The 22,959-nt window shown below is 43.1% G+C and overlaps 1 protein-coding gene and 1 pseudogene across 2 annotated transcripts in view; both read left to right on the top strand.

Moving 5' to 3' along the window:
* Positions 1-7,039, top strand: part of LOC115267304 (zinc finger RNA-binding protein-like) — a 28,620-nt pseudogene extending 21,581 nt beyond the window's left edge.
* The window catches only part of LOC109429125 (neural/ectodermal development factor IMP-L2), a 132,287-nt gene extending 109,649 nt beyond the window's left edge, over positions 1-22,638 (top strand). Inside the window, exons 1-3 of one of the 2 annotated variants that reach the window (XM_019704974.4) lie at positions 19,816-20,699; positions 21,246-21,526; positions 21,612-22,638. In XM_019704974.4, coding sequence (XP_019560519.3) covers positions 21,248-21,526; positions 21,612-22,136 — 804 coding nt within the window. In that variant the 5' untranslated portion in view covers positions 19,816-20,699; positions 21,246-21,247 and the 3' untranslated portion in view covers positions 22,137-22,638. Of the gene's footprint in view, positions 1-19,815; positions 20,700-21,245; positions 21,527-21,611 lie in introns of those variants that run through there. The other variant, XM_062856973.1, reaches the window with a different exon arrangement.
* Positions 22,639-22,959: the final 321 nt, after the last annotated feature.

Here is a 22,959-nt window from a genome sequence, read left to right as displayed (position 1 = left end):
ATCATTCGTAAGTAGGAAGCGATCATTTCAAAGCAATATATTAGTATTTATTGAGGTGGTAGGCTTATGCGCATTCAATTTTACCGTGAATATTGGGGTTGCAGAAACATAAAATTAATGCGCTTCGGAAATGGTGAATATTATTATCTCGGAATGAAACAAATCAATTTGTTAATTGAGTAAAACTATCTCGAATCACAAGAAAACTCAGCTGAAACAATTTATTTATGTTAGCATGTTATGGAAATGGTGACAGACTATTAATTCATTGCTTATTTGATCAAAATTAACTATTTTCTATTCACGTCAGTTGATTCTTTAATATGGCGACAACCAAAATTAGCGAAAAAGAAACGAAAGCAAGTTTACTTTTATTATGACCGCAATAAACCTAGCAGTGTCGTAGTTTTTGCTTTTCTACTAACAGATGTCGTTACTAATCGAACGGATCGCCATCTGTTGAGAGTTTGAACAGTTTTATTGTGGTAATAATGAATGCCAGAAGGTTTACATATCGGAGAGTTTTGTCAACGGCACAACGTGGGTAGATTTGATCATCAATTCGATAAAGTCGGCCTCTACGTAAAAACAGAGATAGAACCAGAGGTGTAAATCTTGCGGGTCGTTGGATTGAAAGTTTTTCTTGAATATAATTTCCTTGAAAAATGTAGTGACATACAACAACATGTATACAAATTTCAGATCAGGAATACATTTATGTAAAATACTCATTGGAACCAGTGGACGGGGAAATATTGAAGCACTTTCTTAGATTCAGAGAATGTAGATGAATTTGAATGTCCCAATATAGAATTAGGGTATCGTGTCTAGTCGCAGTCTACCACGCTGTCTCGACGGTATTCCTCGCGGTGATTAACCGATCCGCGTGCCATTCGATTCACCACATAATAAGATTCAGACGAAGACTACATGGTGATTAATGTCATATGCGATGAAAGCAAAGAAAAAAAAAGTATTCAATCTAAAACCTCCGCACATGTATTTCACCCCCTCTCCCCTAGCCAATAATTAGGACTACTAACTGAGAAGGCGGCCAGGCGGCCCAGGAGAGGATGGTATGACGTCACCATCGTCGGTGATCGCCAGCATCAGCCGCATTATCTTTTTATAAGATGATTAAATTAGCACAAACGGCAGTTACGATCAAGCCTCCAACATGGTCGGTTTAGTTTCAAATGTTCAGTGTTAATTTGCGATAAACGTTGCACAACAACAATTTTGTTACGGAATATCCGTGGTGTTTTTGTATGTTCTTAGTATTTAGAAGTTTTATTAAGTATTCCGCAGTCGAATAAGTTCGAATTAGAAAACGTGAATTTCAGAAAATCAAAGTGAGTAGTCCATGTTACCGTAATATGTTTCCTTAAAAGTTGCTTTTCGAACTCCGAGCAAACGTCAACGATAGATACGAAGAGATCATTCAAAAGAACAAAATAAAATTTTAACAAGCACTCGCCTAACTTATCTACAAATGATCAAATTCAGCTGAAAATTGCAACTTTGGGTCCAAATGGCACGAAAAAACAATAACTTTTTACGACCCTACATCGAACTGCATCGAAATGTCCCCAGTAGTGAACCCCGTGAAGCGGGGTGGAGCGGGGCGAATTATTCATTTGCCGTGACAAGGTGATTAATTTTAATTAATAGCAATCCGTGCTACCTCTTAGCCACCGCCACCGCTGCAGTATGCAACCAACCACGTGCTGAGCGAGCCCTCCAGTTGCCATTTACCAGCGGCAGCGCTATTCGGTCTTTCTTCCACCAGCAGACGGGGCCGGCAGACTTCATGGTGGCCACCAAAACCCGATCCCGGCCGGTAAAGGGTAGCGTGTGAAATGCGCCCATAAAATACACAGCGCGCAACACGTGATATAAACGGTTACGAACCATTCGTCCCGACGTTTCGGTAACGGTTGGATCATGTCATTCATTGCTGGAAATCTGCTGATAACATTTCAAATTTATTGTGATAGTAAATTCGGTGAGTTCGTTCCATGTAAATCATAATACATAATTCATCACAATCGATATTTCATAGTTATGGGATGAAGTATTTGAGACCAGACGGAAATCTTAAAATTTTGTTAAGACCAACCGCGACATGGCAAGTCCTGCACTGGTAGTGGCTTTTCATCACAAGTAACCGCTAGATATACGCTATCTATACTAGACACACGGATGAAAGAGTTTGGATTGTTTCAAACAGCTTCATGCACAATCGATACTTGTAGAAATTTACGAAAGGGCAATCTATTAGGTTTTTTAGTGAGTGTCAATAGCGGGTTGATTCTATTAGTAAATAATGGGCCAAAATTGCCATATTTAAAATGTGGTAGAAACAGATGGTGGGAAAATCTATTTATGTTCCAGAGTGAAATTGCCTAGTTGTTGAACTTAATCTTTTCGTAAAGTCATAATTTTTTTAGCCTTAGTTCGATCGCATATCGGCTGAGATGATCAAAGCTGACCCCGTAGTATCCGCACAACTACTGCATCAATTATTCTGAAACATATGGGAAACCGCGACATTTCCGGCTGACTGGATGCAAGGTTTCTTAGTGAAGGTACCCAAAAAAGGGTGACCTGACTGTATGCGATAATTGGTGGGGCATCATGTTACTGTGTATCGTTCTCAAAGTCCTCTGCAAAGTGATCCTGAACCGGGTAAAGGAGAAGGTTGACGCAAATCTTCGACGGCAGCAAGCAGGATTCCGTGCCGGACGATCCTGTGTGGACCATATTGTCACGCTCCGTATCATTCTGGAGCAAATCAATGAATTCCAAGAGTCGCTCTACCTGGTGTTCATTGATTACGAAAAAGCATTCAACCGTTTTAATCACGGAAACATGTGGGAAGCCCTCAGCGGCAAGGGTCTCCCTGAGAAAATCATCGGCCTCATTGAAGCACAGTAGGGGGCATATTCGTGCAGAGTACTGCACAACGGTGTTTTGTTCGAACCCATCCGGGTCTTTGCAGGAATGAGGCAAAGATGTATGCTAGCATCGCTACTGTTCCTCATTGTAATCGACTGTCCTTCTCGAGATCCTGATAGGTGCGATTGACCGTGAACTAAATCGTGGATTGCTGTGGCAGCCCATTACCATGGAGCGCCTAAAAGTCTTCGAACAGGCTGATGACGTTGCTCTCTTAGCCTAACGGTGCTCTGATATGCAGAGCAACCTCGATAATCTTGCCATTCGCTCCTCGGCGGCAGGTCTTACCATCAATGTCAACAGGATCAAATCGTTGGATGTAAACACGGTCAACCCTTCCAGCTTTACGGTAGCCGGAGAATGATCCAGCTTTACGGTAGTGAAGAATGTTAAAAGCTTCCAATATTCTTCATTTTTCGTGGTGGACATCGCCTTCCACTATGAAAGCTAGGTATCCCATGATTCAAATGCCTTCGTAATTACTAGTATGTTCAACAACTCCAATGCCTGCCTCCCTGTGAAAGCGGCCGGGAACTGTGAGCATAAAAGGTCGTATAACCAACCCTGATGGAAACCTTGGTCGTAGGCGTGACAGGGAGGATCACCAAGACACCAAGTTCAACTGTGCACAACAGTTCTCCGGAAAGTAGTGTGTTAGTGTCCGGCCCTGCAAGCCAGTCGTAAAAATAATTGTGACGAAAAATTAGCAATAGACAAACACGAACCGAGACCAATGTAAGCGACCCACGTGATGAAACAGAAGTTCCGATTGGAAACTCTATACGAGGAACTGCCGTTCTCTCAATTGGGAGCACCACATACTCGCCGATCTACTGAAAGACCGCGGATTTGCGATCGTAGCGCTGCAGCAGGTTTGCTGAACAGGTTCTATTATGCAAACATTTGAGCGAGGTAACCATACCAGAGATTGTCGGGGCCCGTGGCGCAGTGGTCCACACGTTCGCTTCATAAGCGGATGGTCATGGGTTCGAACCCAGCCCCGGCACTTGCAATTTTTCGTCAGTTGCTCTTCCCCCCGAGAGCAGCTGGCACCTGACCCTCTTCGGAGCATATAGCTCTAACGGACCCGGAATTTGGATATCAGCGAACCGCAACTCATAATGGACCCCCAATCGGACTGGAAAAGGAACAGCAGCCGCACATCAGCATCATCGTGCTCATCATTCTACCATGGACAGGGTAGAAGAGAGAAAGAAGCACAAAGGCAACCAGTTCAATAAAGTAGAACATAATAGAATACATTTAGGCGCTGTACAAAGTGGAAGTGCAGCGTCCAATTGGAATCGCTCACGTAGTACCCTAGTGGACAAAAGAGCTGTAAATTAGGTTAAGTGATTAAGAATAAAAAAAAAAAACCATACCAGAGAGGTAACTATACCCCAGACGACGACGATTGTGACGTACAGTATGACGGCCCCCGGAAAAGACCACACAGTCGGGTTATACAGTACCGACAGCGGTCGCACCGGCAGCAGCAGCGACCTACGGAACAGCAGCGGCAGCGCGTCCCACCGGATACGAGCAAGCTTTCCCGGGCGCCACTCTGGGAACCTACGCAACATCTGCAACGGCTACTCTGCCGTGTGCAGCATAGTTGTCCCATGTTAATAGGGATTCCCATAGAACATGGGACAACTATGCTGCACACGGCAGTACTTACGACTACAGAAACGGTCATACAACAATGTACGACACTAAAAAAAAGACGTAGACATCGTCTTCAGCCAGCGGCTGTACAGACTGAACGAAACTTAATACTAGACAACGGACACACGGATCATGCACCAGTGGATACGGAGAAGAAACTATTCTCGCGAAAAGTTTCATCGACCGGAGCGGGAATCGAACCCTCACCCCATAGTATGGTGCGATTAGAAGCTTTTTGACCTTAACCGCACGGCTACGAGGCTCCACGTACTACATATCATCAAGCAGGAGCTAGCGCATGCTACACGACCACTCCATCCGCATACGACAATTCGGCAGTAGGAACTGTGAGGATCATCAACTTCCAACCGGCCACGCCAGTGATGTACGGCGCCTCCAGCATGCGCAGTTTTTTCTTTTATCTCACTCACTTTCGTAAACAAACACGAGAAAGAAACAAATTAACGCTTTGCCCCCTCTTTTATCTCGCTCTTTCTTGCATTTAACGGCGCCCAAACGACTCGCGCTGCGATCCAAACGGTTAAGGCTGCCACCGCACAGTATACCGGTCAACCGACGGCCTACGTTTCACAAACTACCGGTAACTCCCATTCAGTAACCACGTTCAACAGCGCTCGATATTGGCTGCTATTGCCCAAACGGTCGGCCAGAGTGCCAGCTATTCAGGCTACGAGTCGGCCCTCTACAGCGCTGCGATCATGTACCTTGCTCAACAATAGAATAACAAACCTGCCAACGCCATTGGAGGGCAACAGGGAGGATAGAAAGGGTACAAAAAGGCCCAAGACCCAGCCGCAGAACAAGCCTCCTCCAAAGCCACAACCCATTCACTATTGCGATGTGTGCAAGATCAATTCCGCCGGTCCTCAAACCTATAGGGAGTACTTGGAAGGCCAGAAACACAAGACCAGCGAGCATCTGCTCAAACAAGCTACCGAACCAGGTACTGCGACTCCGGCTCGTCCCCCGAACAGCCTTCACTGCCACCTGTCCGCGGTGCCAAGCATCAGAAGGTCATTAAGTTGCACACCAAACTGAGAATACCGATTCCGGCATGTGAACTAGCTCCGATCCACGAAAAGAAGAAGGAAGGCGATGGAGATGCACACGATGAATCGGTCAAACCGTTCGGAAGTGAATACATTGAATACAAAAGAGATGTACATGAAGGGACGTCGTCATCGTTTGCTTATACTGCTTGATGAAGGCTCAACCAGATCTGTTTGTAGATGTTAAGCTAACCATGAAGCGGCACGTGCACATCGTCAGACCATACAGGAGGAATACTAGAACCGTCGTCAAATGGCTGAAGCCGAGATGGAGGAAGGGGTGGGGATCATGGAATGCGCCAATTCGGACGTCATCCATTCTTCGGAATGCTTCTGGGACATCATTCGGAATCTTCTAACGATCGTCAAGTTGTGGCACGGCTAGCCGAGATCTATCCCAAGGAGGAGGAGCTTCAGACTATTCAGCGCTTTAAAGCTGGTTTTGGATGCGATGATCACTGGAGGTGCTAAGGATGAGAACATGGAAGGCGATTCCGAAAAGAAGGACAGCAAAGGCAATGAGCATCGAGATGAGCATAACAACGGCGATGCTAATCGGATGATCTTCTTCCACAAGTAAACCGAGGGCAGCAATGTCCGTCTGCTGAAAAGCGTTGGATTGCTAGCAAAGGGACTCCTTCTGCATGGTGATAACACTGTTCAACTTGTTGTGTTGTGTGCCGGAAAGCCGACGACTGCACTGTTGAAACACGTCGCTACCGAGCTTCCGATCCAACTCAAGAATGTCGACGAAGAGCAAACGTACACCGTCACGACGATGGCGCCAGTCGTGAGTGCCTTTCTGGTGTTGGACGGCATCATTACCGTAAAAATCTCCCGGATCTTTGCACCAGAATACCAATTTGGGGAAACATCTCACAATGGGCAACGGAACTGCTCATCGGGAAGGTCATCTCATCGGTTGGTGGACCACTATCTCCCGGCGAGTGTATGCGCCTTGTCATGGAAGCTATCGCCTCGTAGATCGTAATCAACGGTTCCGGACTGTTGGATCCGTGTGAAAAGGAACCGGAAGATGCCCTCACCAACCTCAGCCGGCAGCAGCGAGAAGACATTACCGTGTTTTCACAAATGTTCCTGCGCTTCATTACCTTTCGACAGTTCCACAAGGTGCACAAGGCATGGAACTGTTGCCACCACTGAAGCTTGTCGGCAACCGTAACTGGCGCTTCAACCGTAAGCGCAGGCGCTCGGGCACTGAGGGAGCCGACAATGAAGCTGACAGAAAAATGGTAAAGAAAGCGTAAAGCAAAGGCGAAAGTGGTACCAGCAACGCAGTGGTGGACATGGACACCGAGGGCGCATTAGATGTGAGGCTTTGAGGATCGCCTTTAATAGCGCCAGTTGAGCGGCTATTGCCGATGCGCTCCTGCGTGTGGGAATAGCCGGGTACCTGTACAAGACTCTCGGAAGATATTTTCAGAATCGAGTGCTAGTTAACGACACAGAGGTGGGTCGGAAGAGCTTTCACATAACCTCAGGAGTCCCGCAAGGTTCTATCCTTGGTCCGGTGTTATGGAAAGTCATGACGACGAGGTGGCGAGGTTAAAGTTCCAGGTGGGAGTGGAGATTGTCGGCTTTGCTGACGACATTACGCTCGAAGTCTATGGTGAGTCGATCGAAGAAGTGGAGTTGACTACAACCCACTCGATCATTGTTGTGGAGGCGTGGATGAGGTCCAGGAAACTGGAGTTGGCTCACCAGAAAACTGAGGTGGTGATGGTGAACAACCGAAAGTCGAAGCAGCGAGGCGCTCCGTCAAATACTTGGGGGTGATGATCGACGATAAGATTACCTTCTGAAGCCACGTTGATTATGTCTGCAAAAGAGCCTCCACAGCTATAGTGGCACTGTACCGGATGATGTCCAACAGCGTTAGCTTCTGACTAGTCGCCTCGTCCATACTAAGGTATGGCGGCTCGGCTTAGGGCAAGGTGACATACGAAAGTATCGACTGCACAGATCTATGGATAATCATGTACGAGAACGACTTTTCCGGGAAACTGACCAGACTAATCGAAGAAACAATGGACGATGAACAAAACTGCGTGAAGGTTTTGGGTGAACTGTTCAATTCAATCAAATATCTAAGAGCAACATTAACGGCGGCTACTATTCGAGCAACCCGCGCAGCGCTACTATTTTGACTTAACCACCCTTTTCCACACCGGTAGCAATCAAATTAGTCACCCTGATTCGTATCGGGAGGGCTGCCATATTCCCATAGAATTTTTAGCAGCGCAACTGTCCCGCTACTATATTTGGTCACCCACCCATAGCGCTACTATTTTGCGAGCGCATCCAGCAGCGACCGGTAAAGTTTGCTGCAATGACGGAGGGCTGCCAAACGGGGTATAGTAGCGCACCGTTAAAGGTGCTCTAAGAGACTGTGACAAGGTGTGTGGGGCTTTCGTACGTAGTCTTCAACATCGCCCTGGAAGATGTAAAGCTATAAGCTGGCCTCTACAACCGGGATACGATCTTCACGCAAACTGTCCAATATGTGTTTTACCGACGGCAAGAATATTATTGCTACAGTATGCGGCAGGAAAAAATGCGAAAGTGTTTTCCAACTTCAAACCTCATTTTCGTCCAGTTAACATTAACCAATCTATGTTTCAACGTTCCATGATCTATAATAGGCTAGTTTTCTGAAAAGTTAATTAAAAAATTTCCCATTTTGGTCACTAACCTTTACAGGGCGGCGCTTGAAGATCAAGACAACCAGAATTTTCAAACCGCAGAAGATCGCACAGATCGCTAAATTTCGCATCTGATAAAACAAAATATTTGATTTTCTCTACAATATCATCAAATATATGTACTTATTTCATCTGGTATGTGAAACTACATGGCTCTGGATCAGTGTGGTCTGGTTGTTCATCGAATTTGAGCTAATTTTGTTACTGTTATAGTCATTTTGTTTAATGACCATTGGGCGCGCAGTTTATTGATATCCGCTTATTAGGCCTACATTATCACATGTCAAACATCAAATGTGTTCATTTTTATTTTTCAATGCTAGAATATAGACATTGACTGATACACTGTCATGAAAAAATAGTCATATATATCCCATATTTAGCGTGTAATAGTGCCTTGAACTTTTCGCATTTTTTTCCTGCCGCACCCTGTAGACCGATTGTTCTCAACGGATACGAGACATGGACCATGCTCGGGGAGAACTTGCAATGTAAGTACTTGAAGTTTACGAGTGAAGAATGCTATAGACGATCATCGGCGGCAGGAAAACGATCTGTGACAACAACAGATGAACCACATCCAGAAAGTGTTCAAAGCTGGACGGATATGGTGGGCAGGGTATGATGAAAGTGTACCGGACAACAACCCTGCAAAGTTGCTAATCTATCGGTTAGAGCAAGTCGGCATGGAGTGCAAAGAGCACGCTCGGGGGACCAGATGGAACGTGGATTGTGAATTACGTGTTATCCTAATTGTGATGGTGTGCAATTTATTGTATGTCAGTTTAGATAAATCTAGAAATTTTGCTTTGTATTTCTTCTTAATTGAAATTCTTTAGAATTCCTTCATTAGCTAAAATGCATCTTGACTCTTCATCTGCCGCAAAAAACCTTCTCCCGCCGGCAACACCGCTTGCTCCAAACGTGGCTGCTGCACAGCCCGAAAGCCGGCTCAACAAACGAACTGTTGGTAGGTAGGTAGGTGGGTAGGCAAGCAATGCAATGGGACGAACTCGAGTGCCACCAAGATCGAGAGCTAAGCAAAGACACGCTCGGATTAAGGGGAAACCATGTAATTTATGTAACTGCATCAGGCGATATCTTTTTATTGCTTCTTCTATCTGTTCCCTCTCGCTCTCTCGTGACTTTATGCTGTTTGAAAAAGTCTTAAGAAGAAATTTCTTTAATTCAATTTCTTTATGTACAATGATATCAACGAATGGTGGCGGTGGCGGCGGCGGCGGCGGCGGCGGCGGCGGCAGCAGCACCAGCAGGAGCATGACACTCTCTCAACTCGTGCACAAGCTGTTACCTGGCTGGACAAATCCGATAGGACCTTTTTCAGTGTTCTTCGGTTGAATACCTCCAAGTGCAACAAGCAGAATACAGTAATGACCAGTGTTGGCACATTCAACGGATTTTTGAATTCCAAAAAATCGATATCTTTTGTTACCGGTTAAAGAAGTTTGAATAGGTTTTTCTTTTTATCAAAATCCTATACGAAGCTGCGTAGTTCTCCCGAAATTTGTCCTTTCCGAAGACCTCTGTATCTCAGAGTTACCAAAATATCCCTACGTGAGGCATCACTGGTAACGGCTGATCAGTATCTTTGTCACCCGCCGCCGGTTTCTAGCCGGTACCGGAGGAAGGCAGTATCAATTTATGAATGATCGTGCTCGAATGCCGTGTTCGCTTTGCCGGGGGTTCGGTTGGAGGCTGCACTGGGCAGGTGTTCCCAACCTGGGGCTTCGACGTTCTCGCAGCATCGAACGAAACGAAGAGCAAATAAATAGTGGACTCGGTGTATCAGCCAACGAAAAATCGTCATGCCAGTGTCCTGACCGGAGAAATCTACGTTATGGGAGACATATCGAAAGAGATTTCTGCTGTTTGACAAGTAGGGGAAAAAAGCCCAAAATGCCAAGATGGGGTAAAATGGCCCAACTCATAAAACCATTCCTGAATGAGATTTGATCATTATTATAGGTCAATGGTGTCAAGATATGTTTGCATAAAACATTCTTCTAGAGAAGCTTGGCCGCCTAACCCACGGAAAATCTTTTGATCTCTCAATTAACCCTTTCCTACTTCCGGTTTTTAGCGCTTGCAATGCAAATCAGGTTTTCTGGTGATTTTACTACCAGCCAAGTGTTTCCAATGACATTGGGACCCACATGGAGGCCCATGGTTATTGTGGTCTTCAAATATTACGACCATCGTTTATTTTTTGATTTATTTATTTCGTCGAACAACGTTGACTACATATTTACTTATAGTTTCTCAAGGAATTAAAGTATTTTATGATATTTGTTCGCAGAGTTTGAAATTTGCATTTTCAATGAGCGAAAAACCCTCACCACAGTGCCGCACGCAGAGTTTAAAGAGCTTAATTCACATTACATTTACAGTTACATTTGGTACATATGGTGTGGAATTTATTTTTAGATTGCAGTTACTTTTGGAGCCCATAATAGGCATCAATTCCAATGATGATGCGCCTTCATATGTCGTTGTACGTTGATATCAGCCGTTAGTAACGAACCGATGTACTCCAGACCTCCAGAGAGACCACACCAAGCATAACCTCGTCCAGCAGCGCTGGCTTGAAATTCTGCGCATGTGCAGTAGTCAAATCTGCTTGCTTCAGCCACTCTGGATCTGGACTATACCGTACATTGTGAACGACGAAAAGTTTTATTCATCATCGTCACAGTCAATGTTAGGCCACGGTAGGTCCTGGCGTCGATAATGTCGGAGAAGTATCATCTATCAATTAAATGTGGTCGATTTACGATTCTGTTTGCTGAGGTGATCCTCAAGTGTAACGATCCAGGAGACTGTGCTGTAAGAAGTTCATCAGCTGGTAAGCGTTGAATTCTTCAATCATCCTCCTTCTGACCTATCTGATCATTTAGGTATCCTATGATATGTTTGACGTCGTGGCTTGGGCAGTGTCGTATTCGCGTAGAATGCATTGCTGTCAGCAGCAATGCCTCCAACGTGTTCACGTGTATTGTGCTGATGTTGAAGAATCGACTCTTGATCCTCAACCAGCACATTTTTCATCGATCGATCACCAACAGATGGTAACGTACACTCCATAGATTCTGTATAATATACCTCCTGCATCGCTACGATTCCGAACCCGCGGTCATTCAGAAAATCGGCGAGTATGCGGATGCTCCCGTCATTTTTTTTTTCAAACCCTTTCGGTATTATTGTAGGTGACTATATGCCAAACAACTTAGTCGAAGACCGCAAAGTGATCCAACATCTGTGAAAAAAGTTATACCCTAGGTAATGTGAGGATAAACTTTATTGTTGTTTTTCCAATACATGTAAAGGAATAATATCAATAATAAAATCTCAATACTTTGTCTCACTCTACCTAGGGTATAACTTTTTTCACAGCCGTCGGATCACTTCGCGGTCTTCGACAAAGTTGTTTGGCATATAGTCACCTACAACAATACCAAAGGGTTTGATTGTTGAGCGCTTACAGCGCCACCTAGCGGCAAAATTCGAAAACCTTAAATTTCTGCATACATTTGGCCAAGTCGTCCCATACAAACTTCATGCGTTTTGAGCGTCCCCTTAGGCTCAATCTATTTTGCTCAAATTTTGAACGTAGCTTATGGGAGTCCAAAAGAACTGATTTAAGAGGTAAGACTTGGCCTTTTTCGATTTTTTTGTTTTTCATATAAGTGTGGGCCACCCTACTCAATATTTGTAAGACTCAAATATAGTAAACACCATGTCTTTTTGTAGCTGAATAATATTACATATATAACTGTTATGGTAGTGTAATACTACCTTTCGAATATGTATATATGAATGAGAAAGAGAAAAGAGATACTATCGAGTAGCGAGAGCCGAGCTACCTCTCAAGTTGTGATGTACTCAATATACGAAATATAGTCAGAAATGTTTTACCTATAGACCGAACAAGATGTGTTTCATTGGTGTACCGAGTCCACTTTCTTGTTTACAACAATAACGAACATGGTATTTCGTGAACAGAAACTAAATCAAGGGTTATGGATTCGTCATTGATATAATCGTCATTATTGAAAATTCTAAAGCAGTTTTCTCGTTCAAAACTGAAATTTTCTCATTGGAAATGTATTCACTGCACAGTACACATACTCCATTCTTCACCTGCAAGACAGTGAATACATTTTCACTGCGAAAATTTCAGTTTTGAAAGATAAAAATGCTCCCTAATTTTCAATGATGACGATTATGTCAACTACGAATCCTTCAACCTCAATGGAACATTTTTGCTTGAGGATTTTATAACTAGAGTCAAACCTATCAATGTTAGCTCATTGGTCAAAGATGATTCGTTTTATGGCATTTGGATGTTTAAGTACTGGGCATCACTCCTTACCAAGTTTATAACTGGAAATCACAAATTCCAACCTCTATTTTCAGATAAGGATAGCCTGGGGTAATATACAACCCCAGGGTAAAACACCCTCACGCTATTTCACTATGTAAGTGCAGTTCTGTCAGATGCATGCAAACTGGACGTAAAGTTGAGCCGGACATACCCAAAAATGACAAGAATATTCAAATGAAAAGCATGGAAAATGATGATTTTCCACATTTGGAAAAATTGTCTAATTTGAAGCGCACGCAATTTAAGCGATTGCGCGCTGATTATATGGATTCAATCTATTAACTTCCATTCGCCTCCTACACCTTCCATTTGCAACCGTTAATAGTGAGATGGAGCCGCCTGGTATTTCATTAGAATTTAAAGCGGGAAATGCCAGCGGTCCTCACCTCAAGGTGCGTTTTGCCCCCAACAGTTTTTCAGCACCCAAAACGTAACATTTTTTTAAATTGTTAATTTGATTAGGTAAAATAGATATCACGCGGACCACAAGTTGCACAGTTCAAAATTGTTACATCGAGTTCGCTGTAACAAAATGACCTCCATCGCCTTCTACACAATTTTCCATCGGATTGTGAAATTACAGATTGTCTCCAGTATGGAGATTGCTTACAACTTTGCGTGCAAGAGATTATTTTATGTAAAATCGAATGAAATGAAATGGAAATTTAAACGTTTCAATAATTACGTCACGTGTAGTTTTCAGAATTTCTTTCTGTGTGGCGTCTCTTAGTCAAATAACTAACCTAACTTTCAACACGCAAGACACCCATAAAATTAACTTAATCTTAGTTATTGGGCCACGTTTGCTTAGAGAGTGCGTATAACCCCACCTTTCCTTATTTCATAATTTGTATTATCAACTCTATCGCTAGGTAGGTACGTCTTGTGTAGTTCCTGGAAAAGTCTCTAGTAGAATTGCTAAACAAATTTCAACTGAGCGGAATGAGGTCATCTCTGATTCTTTTTCTTCTTTCTGTTGAAATAGCGCCCGTACTGGGACAAGGTGTTTCTCAACTTCTACTGTATAGACTGTACTAAATGATGCGGAACGGCAAGTGTAGAATGCACGATAACCACATCCCACTTTGAAAATGTTAAAAATCTGCGGCTGTGGCTTGCGGAAGCATGACGAAATTCTGTGAAATCGAGGAGATTGAGATTGTCAGTGGTAATAGAAAGCTGGTCTGTAGTTACAGAAAATGTTTAGTAGTTTAGCAAGTGATAGGATGAAATTTTTAAGAGAAAACTTGTTAACCTGGAATTGTGAAACTGGAGATTCCGGGCGACAACCGAAACTACGAAGGCCATGTGATAGATCCAAAAGGGATAGGATACGTTGATTATTATTTCATTTAAAGACACCTCGGAAGCTTCGGAAACAGGATAATAATAACGATGGGTAGGTTGATACACCTGGACGAGATTTTTATTGCTGGAGACGAAAAAAAAGTAACCTTAGAATTTTAAGAGAACCTTGGGAAGATGGTATTTTGATAGCTCAAAACACTTACTGAAATTCTTCCAAATTTTCGTGGCAGTTTTCGCAGTTCTTCCGGAAATTCTTCCAAAAATTCACTAAAAGAAATTTCTAGATATTTCACAAATATTTTTAAGAAATTTCTTCGAAAGTTCTTCGTCTTCTACCAAGAGCGATAAAATCCCCAAAAAGTAGTTTTGGGAAAGCTTCCAGAAAATTCTCAGAAATTGCCAAGATTTTCTTAGAAAATTCTTCCGCGCACTCCTGCAGGAATTCATTAATTCCTTTGAGAATACTGGCAGAAGCTCGCCCGAGAATTCTTCCAAGATTTCTTCGAAGTTCCTCTAGGAATTTTACAAATGTGTACGGAAATTCCACACAAAATTCTTTCAGAAGTTCTTCCAAAAATTCTTCCACAATTTCCTGGAGAATTTTTCCAGAAGTTTTCCAGTATGTATTCTTTATTTCTTGCATCTTCAACAACAGTCAATAAATAATATGAATATCAGTGGTCAAAGATGGATTCCTAGTGGGACGCCTGAAGATGTCGGAAAACGAGATGACAAGCAAATCAAATTGGTGTATATTGAATAAGCAGCATATTCACAAATTAAAAATGCGGTTTTCGCATTCAAATTAACTCAAACTAACCCAAAAACAATCAGGTTTTTCCTTGAACCTAACTAAGCCGATAAGGAATACCTTATCAATTGAGTGTAATCAGAGTTAGATCAAGAAGAAATTAGCCAAACGTTTTGGTAAATTCGACAGTGTCTCTTATACTGGGTCACTGCGAGTTGTTTTGCCAACAAATGACATTTCGGACGAAATTGCTAGTGCATCTTTTTCTAGTTATGAATAAACGCCAAAACGAAGAGGGTTCTATCTTAACCTTGTCTTAAGATCCCAGTACACAGTCAAATATTTGAAGAAATCAGCTCAAACATCTTATCTGACTCTATCTAATTTTCATCAATGTCAAACATATGTTTTTTCTTGAGTTCTTTTTTGTCAAATATTTTAGCCTGTGTAAGGCCTTAAGATTCGGAAGATGTACTCACGAAATATTGAGCAAAAAAAAATACGTCGTACTGCGGACAAGGATTCTATTGCCGACGATTCGATGGCGCAGAAAGCGGCGGCGGGCGTTACGAAGTACCATTTGTCGGTGTCGGATTTCAGCATTACACCATGATAAGGACCTGTCCATGAACTACGTAAATAGACTCTAAGGGAGAGGGGGATTTCTGGCCAAAACCTATGCTCGATACAAATTTCGAAAGTTTTGTATGGACAGAAGTCTACGAAAGGGAAGGGGGTCTGAGATGGTCAAAAATGAGTATGTAGTTCATGAACAGCGCCTAAGTTGTTTGAGCGATACTCTCAGATATCGGGAAGAGGGTAAAACAGATAGATTACATCATAGAAGCATAGAGAACAGACATCCAGGCTAGAACAAATTTTATCCAGATAGATGTGTAAGGATTTGAATCCGTACTACCAAACATCTGACTGCTACAGTCAGTGGTAATTTGAAACATTTCAAGTGATGAATTACGTCAGTATTAGTAACTTGTAGATTGCAGCGCCAAGATGTTGCCATTTGTGTTGCCGATGAACTATTCTTTATACAAAATTCAGATTGGACTTGGATGTCTGTTCTCTATGATAGAAGGTTGCAACCAGAGAGTAAAAAAATCGAAGATTGAAAGTGAAGATTGACATTCTCATTTTTTCATTCGTGTTTGACCACATTCATTGTCAGCTGAATGCCTCTCTTTTTTTCATTCAATTCTCTGTCACGAATATTTTTTCGCACGTCGTAAAATGTCCAATTTTTGTTAACAGACGCACAATCCGACTTAATGAACAAATAGAGAAGATAATAAATATTCTTACTAACTACAATACACAAGTTTTGATGTGATTGGAAGTTTAATCGGGAGTTACGGTCCAGTTATAATTCTCAGTGAAAATTTTCAGTGACAGAAAAATGAATGAATAGGTGAAAAAATTCATTCACCAAAATGAATTTTATTTTGATCCCTCAGTTGAGAATTTTTAAAATTCACGGTGAATTTCACTCATTGAAAATGAAAATTTTAAACTCTGGTTGCAACTGTTTCATTAGCTCCGGCTTTACAAAATAATTTCTCCCAGCGAGTGATAAGCTCCTCCTCACCAGTTAAAAACAACGAGTACGCGATTTTTTTACGAAGCGACGACCTCTCCCTGGTTCTCAGCTGAATATGGTTTAAGTATTCCTCCGTTCCTCCAGCATACGAGCTACCTGTCCAGACCACCGCAGCATGTCGTATTTATTCACTTCACTACATCCATATCTTTCTATACTTATTGGTATAATTCGTATTTCATGCGACACCGCCAGATATCTTTCTCCAGTTCACCGCTAAGTATCGTTCGATGCATGACCATATAAAACAACCAGAAGCATCAGAGTCCTGTACAACCCGAGTTTTGCCGAGTTTCGTTCGCAGCAGACATCAGCTGGTTTTGCAGACCAAAAATGGCCCGATGTGCAACGATGACCAGTGCTTGGTCTTTGTGGTGCTAATCGTAAGTTCAATCCTCGCAGTCTCCAGTATCCCTCTTAAAAGGTATAAACGCCTCTTCCGCGGCCCGATGGTTAATCCCGTTGATGTCGATATCGTCCGCGAAGCCCAGGAATATATCCCTTTCGAGACGGAGCACAAAAAAGTGGAATCTCCCTACAAATGGCTCATTTGCCTCTCCAGAACTCTTACATTTCCCAACAAAACAACAATCATTTTTCCTCATTTGAAAGAACTACTCTTTATCTTTTGCTTACTAGCTAGGAGTACCTAGACAAATCGGAAATAAAAAATATGCGGCATATAAAACTTTATCATGTTTTACGGTTTTTGTCCACTTTTTGTTTACCTTGGTGTGGTAAATCCCACAGGCAACGTAAACGCAAGTTTGTTTACATTCATACAAGTATAAGTAATGGCTGAATTATGGATACAGTTTATACCACTTTAAACGAAGTCTGGACAGATGAAAAATATGCAATCCTGATACCGTTCAACAGCACAATTGTGCTGGTTCGTCACGAAAGGGATATGTGACCGCGTGACAATGCAACGGTTCAGCTCCTTTGCACACCAGTTATTCTTATCGCTCCTTCCAGTGCTATGTTGAACGCTTAATTCGAAAATGTCAGTCTGTCTAAGGTTACGAATGATGATCCAATTTCATCTGCAAGCCGTACACTTGATTTCGATCCGTCAAGCGTCGCATCAGACTAATTAGCCTCGCCGGAAAACCATGTTCAATCACAATCCGCCATAACTGGTTTCTTTTCATTGAATCGCTCACCGCCTTGAAATCAATAATCGAGAATCTGCCGCAGGGGGAACGTCTGATCCGTCGTTGATCGGCCCCACGATAACTTACCTGATAATCACGAGGGCAAATGAGACCATTTTGTGTAAGTTGTGTAAGTTATCCGGTAAACAAGGTGTTGTATGAAGGTGATGGGAATGTCAATCTTGCATCCAACATCATTTACAAGTAAATTCTCCTGAAATCATTAACACCACAATGTATTACGATGGAAATTTATCCTAATGAAACATAGTTATGAGTTAAAGGACAGGATTGCAGTGCCCTCTTGATGACTACAGTTTTGAATTACTGATTTTTTTTTTGTATTCGTGCCAAGAATTCCTCCAGAAATAAATAATTTCCGGAATATTAGTACATTTCAATTGGGCTGCAAAACGGTGAGTCGATAAGAAGAGCGTCCAACATAGCTCTGATCCTCACAAGTTCCTACCTCGTGCTTCCATGGGTCAAGCGATGACAAAGACCGCCAGCTAAGAGTTGTGTGCTCAGCTGGTAGTGCAGCCTGGGCACTGTTTTCCTTCTGACTTCAGCTAGATTGAGGAGGTACGACCCGAGCGTCTGTTCACAAAGGAGGTGCGGCTCCAACAGCCAGGGCCGGATCTAAGGGGGGGCCGCGGGGGCCCGGGCCCCGGGCCCCCACATTTTAGGGGCCCCCACAAAAACCTTTTTTGGTTGCTAACATTAGCATTATTTTTCATATTGCTCAAGTACTGTTCAAAAATAAGGAAAAACATTTTTGGTCATCTCTCCGAGGGGCCTCCACATCCGCTCGGGCCCCGGGCCCCCACAATCCTTAATCCGGGCCTGCCAACAGCGTCTGTTCTGGCATGCAGCGGCTGAGTAAGAAACGCTGCAACACGCCCAGCTAGATCCAAGGTGGTAGCCCCAATGGCGACGATGCAAGTACCGAAGGTGGTGTGGTAACAGATCTAGGAGTATGTGCACAGGACGAAAGACTTCCGGCCCCTGACCCCCAAAACATTGAGGAGGAGGTTGGCCGGTTGTAAAACAGCAAATCCGCTGGAGCAGATCAACTACCAAGCGAGTTTCTAAAATACGGTGGAGAAGCACTGGTGAAGGCACTACACTGGGTCATTACCAAGATTTGGGAGGAGGAAGTATTACCGGAGGAATGGATGGAAGGTATCGTGTGTCCCATCTACAAAAAGGGTGACAAGTTGGATTGCGGGAACTATCGCGCGATCACACCACTGAGCGCTGTCTACAAGGTACTCTCTCAAATTTGATGCCGCCGTCTATCACCGATTGCAAGAGAGTTCGTGGAGCAATATGATGAATTGAAAACCGTCAGAAGTAACTCCAGATTTTTTTACAATAGTTTTTCATCTACCGCAATACTTCCAAAATATACATCAATGATTTGTCAGAAATACAAGCAGCAAATACAATGCTACTTCATTAATTCCATCAAAAATCCAACAAAAAATACATCAGAACTAAAACCGTTTGTTTTGAGACATCTGGAAATTCTTTGTAGCCATTATGTTTTCATTATTTTCTTTACACGCACGATAAAGCATATTAATATAGAGTGCTTCAAAATAACGTATTCCGTCACCTCTTTTTCTTCTTTCTGGCGTTTCGTTACAACTGCAACAAAGCCTAGTTTTCCATTTCTTTGAGCTATCAGTTCTGAAAACTTTCATTCTCATTTAATCAGTTTGCATTCAGTTATCGTGGATGCTACTCTTTGTCAAAGAACATCAAGAACATTTTCATTATAAAGAGGCCGACCGGGAATCGAGCCTATTGTTGAATTACCGCTTCAGTTATATGAACCCTGTCCCTATTAACATAGAAATACAAGAATTGTCTTCCAGGAAGTAGGTATGAAGCGGCTTTCATGTCGGAATCCCTATTCGACTGGATATTATGCCCGTGCCTCAGATCTACCTAGGTTCATGCTCTATAATTGAATATTCCACCTCAGCAAACGATTGATAAACGATTGCAACTGGACGGCGTCGCGTCGTTGGGAACCAATGTTCCCCGAACTGAAACTGGGAGAGGGAACGTGCGAGCAAGAGCGTGGTTGCTCACTAATCGGCTCGTCCAGAATCGCTGAGAACAGAGTAAACTATATAATGAGGTGAGGTACGAAGGCTTAAATCAGTTTTCGTTTCGCTCTTGAATTGAAAGCATCTCGCTCCTAAGCCAAACCGAACCTTCTCGTAGGATTTTTTTCTGCCTGTCGGTTTCCCTACGCTACTACGCTGCTGCTGCTGCTGTCGAAGGAAGGCAATTCATCATCTGTCAGTCCGTCGTCGTCGTTGGCCGTTAGTCCACCAACCCAATTTATATTCTCGGTGGTGTCAAATAATCGAAGAGACAATCCTGAAAACAATACAACAAGTGTGTGGCGAAGCAAAAAATAATCGTGGTTTTACGTCAGCAATAATTAATCGGCTGCCTCGAACGATCCATTTAATGTCAGTCCGAGCGGAAAGTTTGCCATCGAAAGGAGAGCTCCAAGTTATCATCAATCGCGTGTGTTTATATACAATCGGAATTTAATGAGTCCTTGCAGACGCGTTTCTTAAGTAGCAGAGTGTGCGGTGTTCTCAGAGGTCAACAATTGATCCGCAAAGCGACGTGATTTGCCGCCGCCAATCTGAACCGCAGTGTGCACTGTTAGCGAGTGTCGAGGAGTTTTACATTACGTACCCTTACGCTACAGTTGGCCATATGTTAAGCTACGCTCAAAAAGTGAATCTACTTAACTTAATGCTGCTGAATGTGCTGATAAAATACCTTATAAACTCTAACGTTACATAACGTACGGCCGAAACGCTAGAATTCCGTTGAAAGTCCTTACTGAAAAGTGGAATTGCCAGGCTACGAGCACAAACCCCAAGGTGCAACGTTAATCGGAAAGCGAATACAAATTATAACCCCTGGCAAGAGGAAGAGTGTAATAAGTTCTTGCTACTCGGTTGGAAAGTACCGAGATATTTTGCATCCCGGCCGGAAAAGAAAATCAATTCACAAAGGTAGGTACTTGTGTAGCAATATCAGCGTTACTTCCCTCTCAGCTTAGGTGTTGATTACCAACTTATAATACGTGGCAGCAGACTCTCCCACTGTCCACTAGTGATACAAGTTATCATGATGTACCGGAACGCAACGCGACATTAGTCACGTGAACCAAAGTCTTGTGGTTCTTATCGCTTCCCGCGGCTCTTGTGGCAAACGGAAGCTGTCTAGGCAGCGTTCTAATTATACACAAAACTGTCCAAATTTTTGAACGGTAGTGAACAGAAAATTCATTCATTCGTTTTCTCAATGGGGAGAGCACATGTTCACCACTACACACATGCTTACGATAGGTAAGCGGTTAGATACAAAAAAATGAAAGAGAGGCGGTCAAAACTATGCTCTAGCGCGAAGAGAGGGAAATAGTTCAAAAGAGAATGCGTTGCGTTTGACTGATGCAATTCGAAAGGAAAATTTCAACGATCATTTCCAAGAAATCGAAAAAAAAACTGACCATTCAAATAGCTAGCTATAATGTGCGTTTCTATGTTTCTCTCTTCCAGGAATGATGAATCTCAAAATACTGTACCTGCTGGCCATGATGGCCATGCTAGCGCCTCAGATCAACGGGCGTGCGGTGGACCTTGATCAGGACAACTCCCTGTCGGCATCATCGTCCTCGACCGTACCCCGCATGTCCCGACCCAATTTCGTGAAAATCACCTCACCCCCTCCAGTGCAGATCACCCAAGTCCGCGGAAGCACCATTGAGCTCGAGTGCGAAGTCATGGGCTCACCAACTCCTACCGTACAGTGGGTTCATGGCAGCGGTCAAACGGCAGATGTAAGTCATCAAAATCTCAAACGATCAATCAAAGCCAAAGCGTTAATTGACTTTTTTCTTCTTCCTTCTCCTTTCTATCCCCCAGTGGGACGATGCCACCATGAACATCATTAGCGAAAGCAGTCCTACGACAATGGCTCGTGTAGTGTCGCGATTAGTATTGGACCATTCGTCACATGCCTCTGAAAGCACATACACCTGCATCGGTCGATCAGGAGGTCAAATGGCTCTCGCCTCGACCACCGTCTTCCACGTTGAGGCCGCCCGAGCCAACTTCACCGACATGATGAAACCCGCTCACCATCTGTTCATGCATCTGAAACCAGCTCGTGTTACGCTCCACTTCAGGGCGTTATTCGAGTACATGGGCTCAACCGTCATCCTGCCCTGCAAAACCGTTGGCCGTCCCCTGCCCGAAGTCACATGGAAGAACGAAGAAGGTAACGTCATCGGAAGCATGCAAGATCCCCGTTTCCGTACGCTTCCCACCGGAGAACTGATCATCAACGACCTCCGATGGTCCGACATGGGCTCCTACACCTGCGTGGCCAAGAACGCCATCTCTAAGGACGAAGCGGAAACCTTCCTCTACCCCATTCGGCCCAACTAACTCTTAAACATTACCATTAAACATGACAAGTGAAGCACTCTCTTGGACTATGAGTAATGGCTCCCGAAAACACTAATTTAACAACGTATAGTTACTGTTTCCAATAGTCAGCTTAACACTTATGCCATTTACTTAACTTATTCATTATATATTTAGATTTAATGAAAAACCGATTAATTTATTTTAACAATCGTAAGAATAGTATTTTGAACGCTTATCGCCCAATTATAGGTCAGCTGACCGATAATTGAGTAGATAGTGAGTTAACATGATTTCATTAGAATACTACCTAATAAGATAAAACTAAATGTAAGAACTCGACAGTGCCAATGGCACGAGAGAAAAGCGTGAAATTTTATCACCATACCTGTTAATTGTACATAAATTGAATAAAATGCACAAAACAACAGGAAACTGGAAAAATCTTTATAACATTACCGATGCAGACAAATGAGAAAAACATAATCTCCAATTAAAATAAAACTTCCCTAAACAAATTGAATTATCCGAGACTCCGAGAATATTATTTGCATAGAAATGAAAGAAACTATTCCCCATCCGACAGATTCAGACAGCAAAATTTTAATCTCGCGAAGTCCACCGATAAGGCCCTTTCCAGATTAAACATGAACGCAATTAATTCGCTACTGCGTCCAATTTCACCAGCAAACGATCCACTTGGTACCACTGAGATAATGTTTACCCCCGTGCCTCTACAGTTTACAACACTTATTTTTACGAAGCTTTCGATGGCAATTACATATTTGTTTTCGGACGATTCTTCTAGTTCAGCAGAAGAAGAAAAAAAAACAACAATGAGACG

Source organism: Aedes albopictus, chromosome 3, assembly GCF_035046485.1.
Source record: "Aedes albopictus strain Foshan chromosome 3, AalbF5, whole genome shotgun sequence".
Taxonomy (NCBI): Eukaryota; Metazoa; Arthropoda; class Insecta; order Diptera; family Culicidae; genus Aedes; species Aedes albopictus.
The sequence above is the reverse complement of the archived record's forward strand: the minus strand, read 5'-3'. Positions and strand labels throughout refer to the sequence as shown.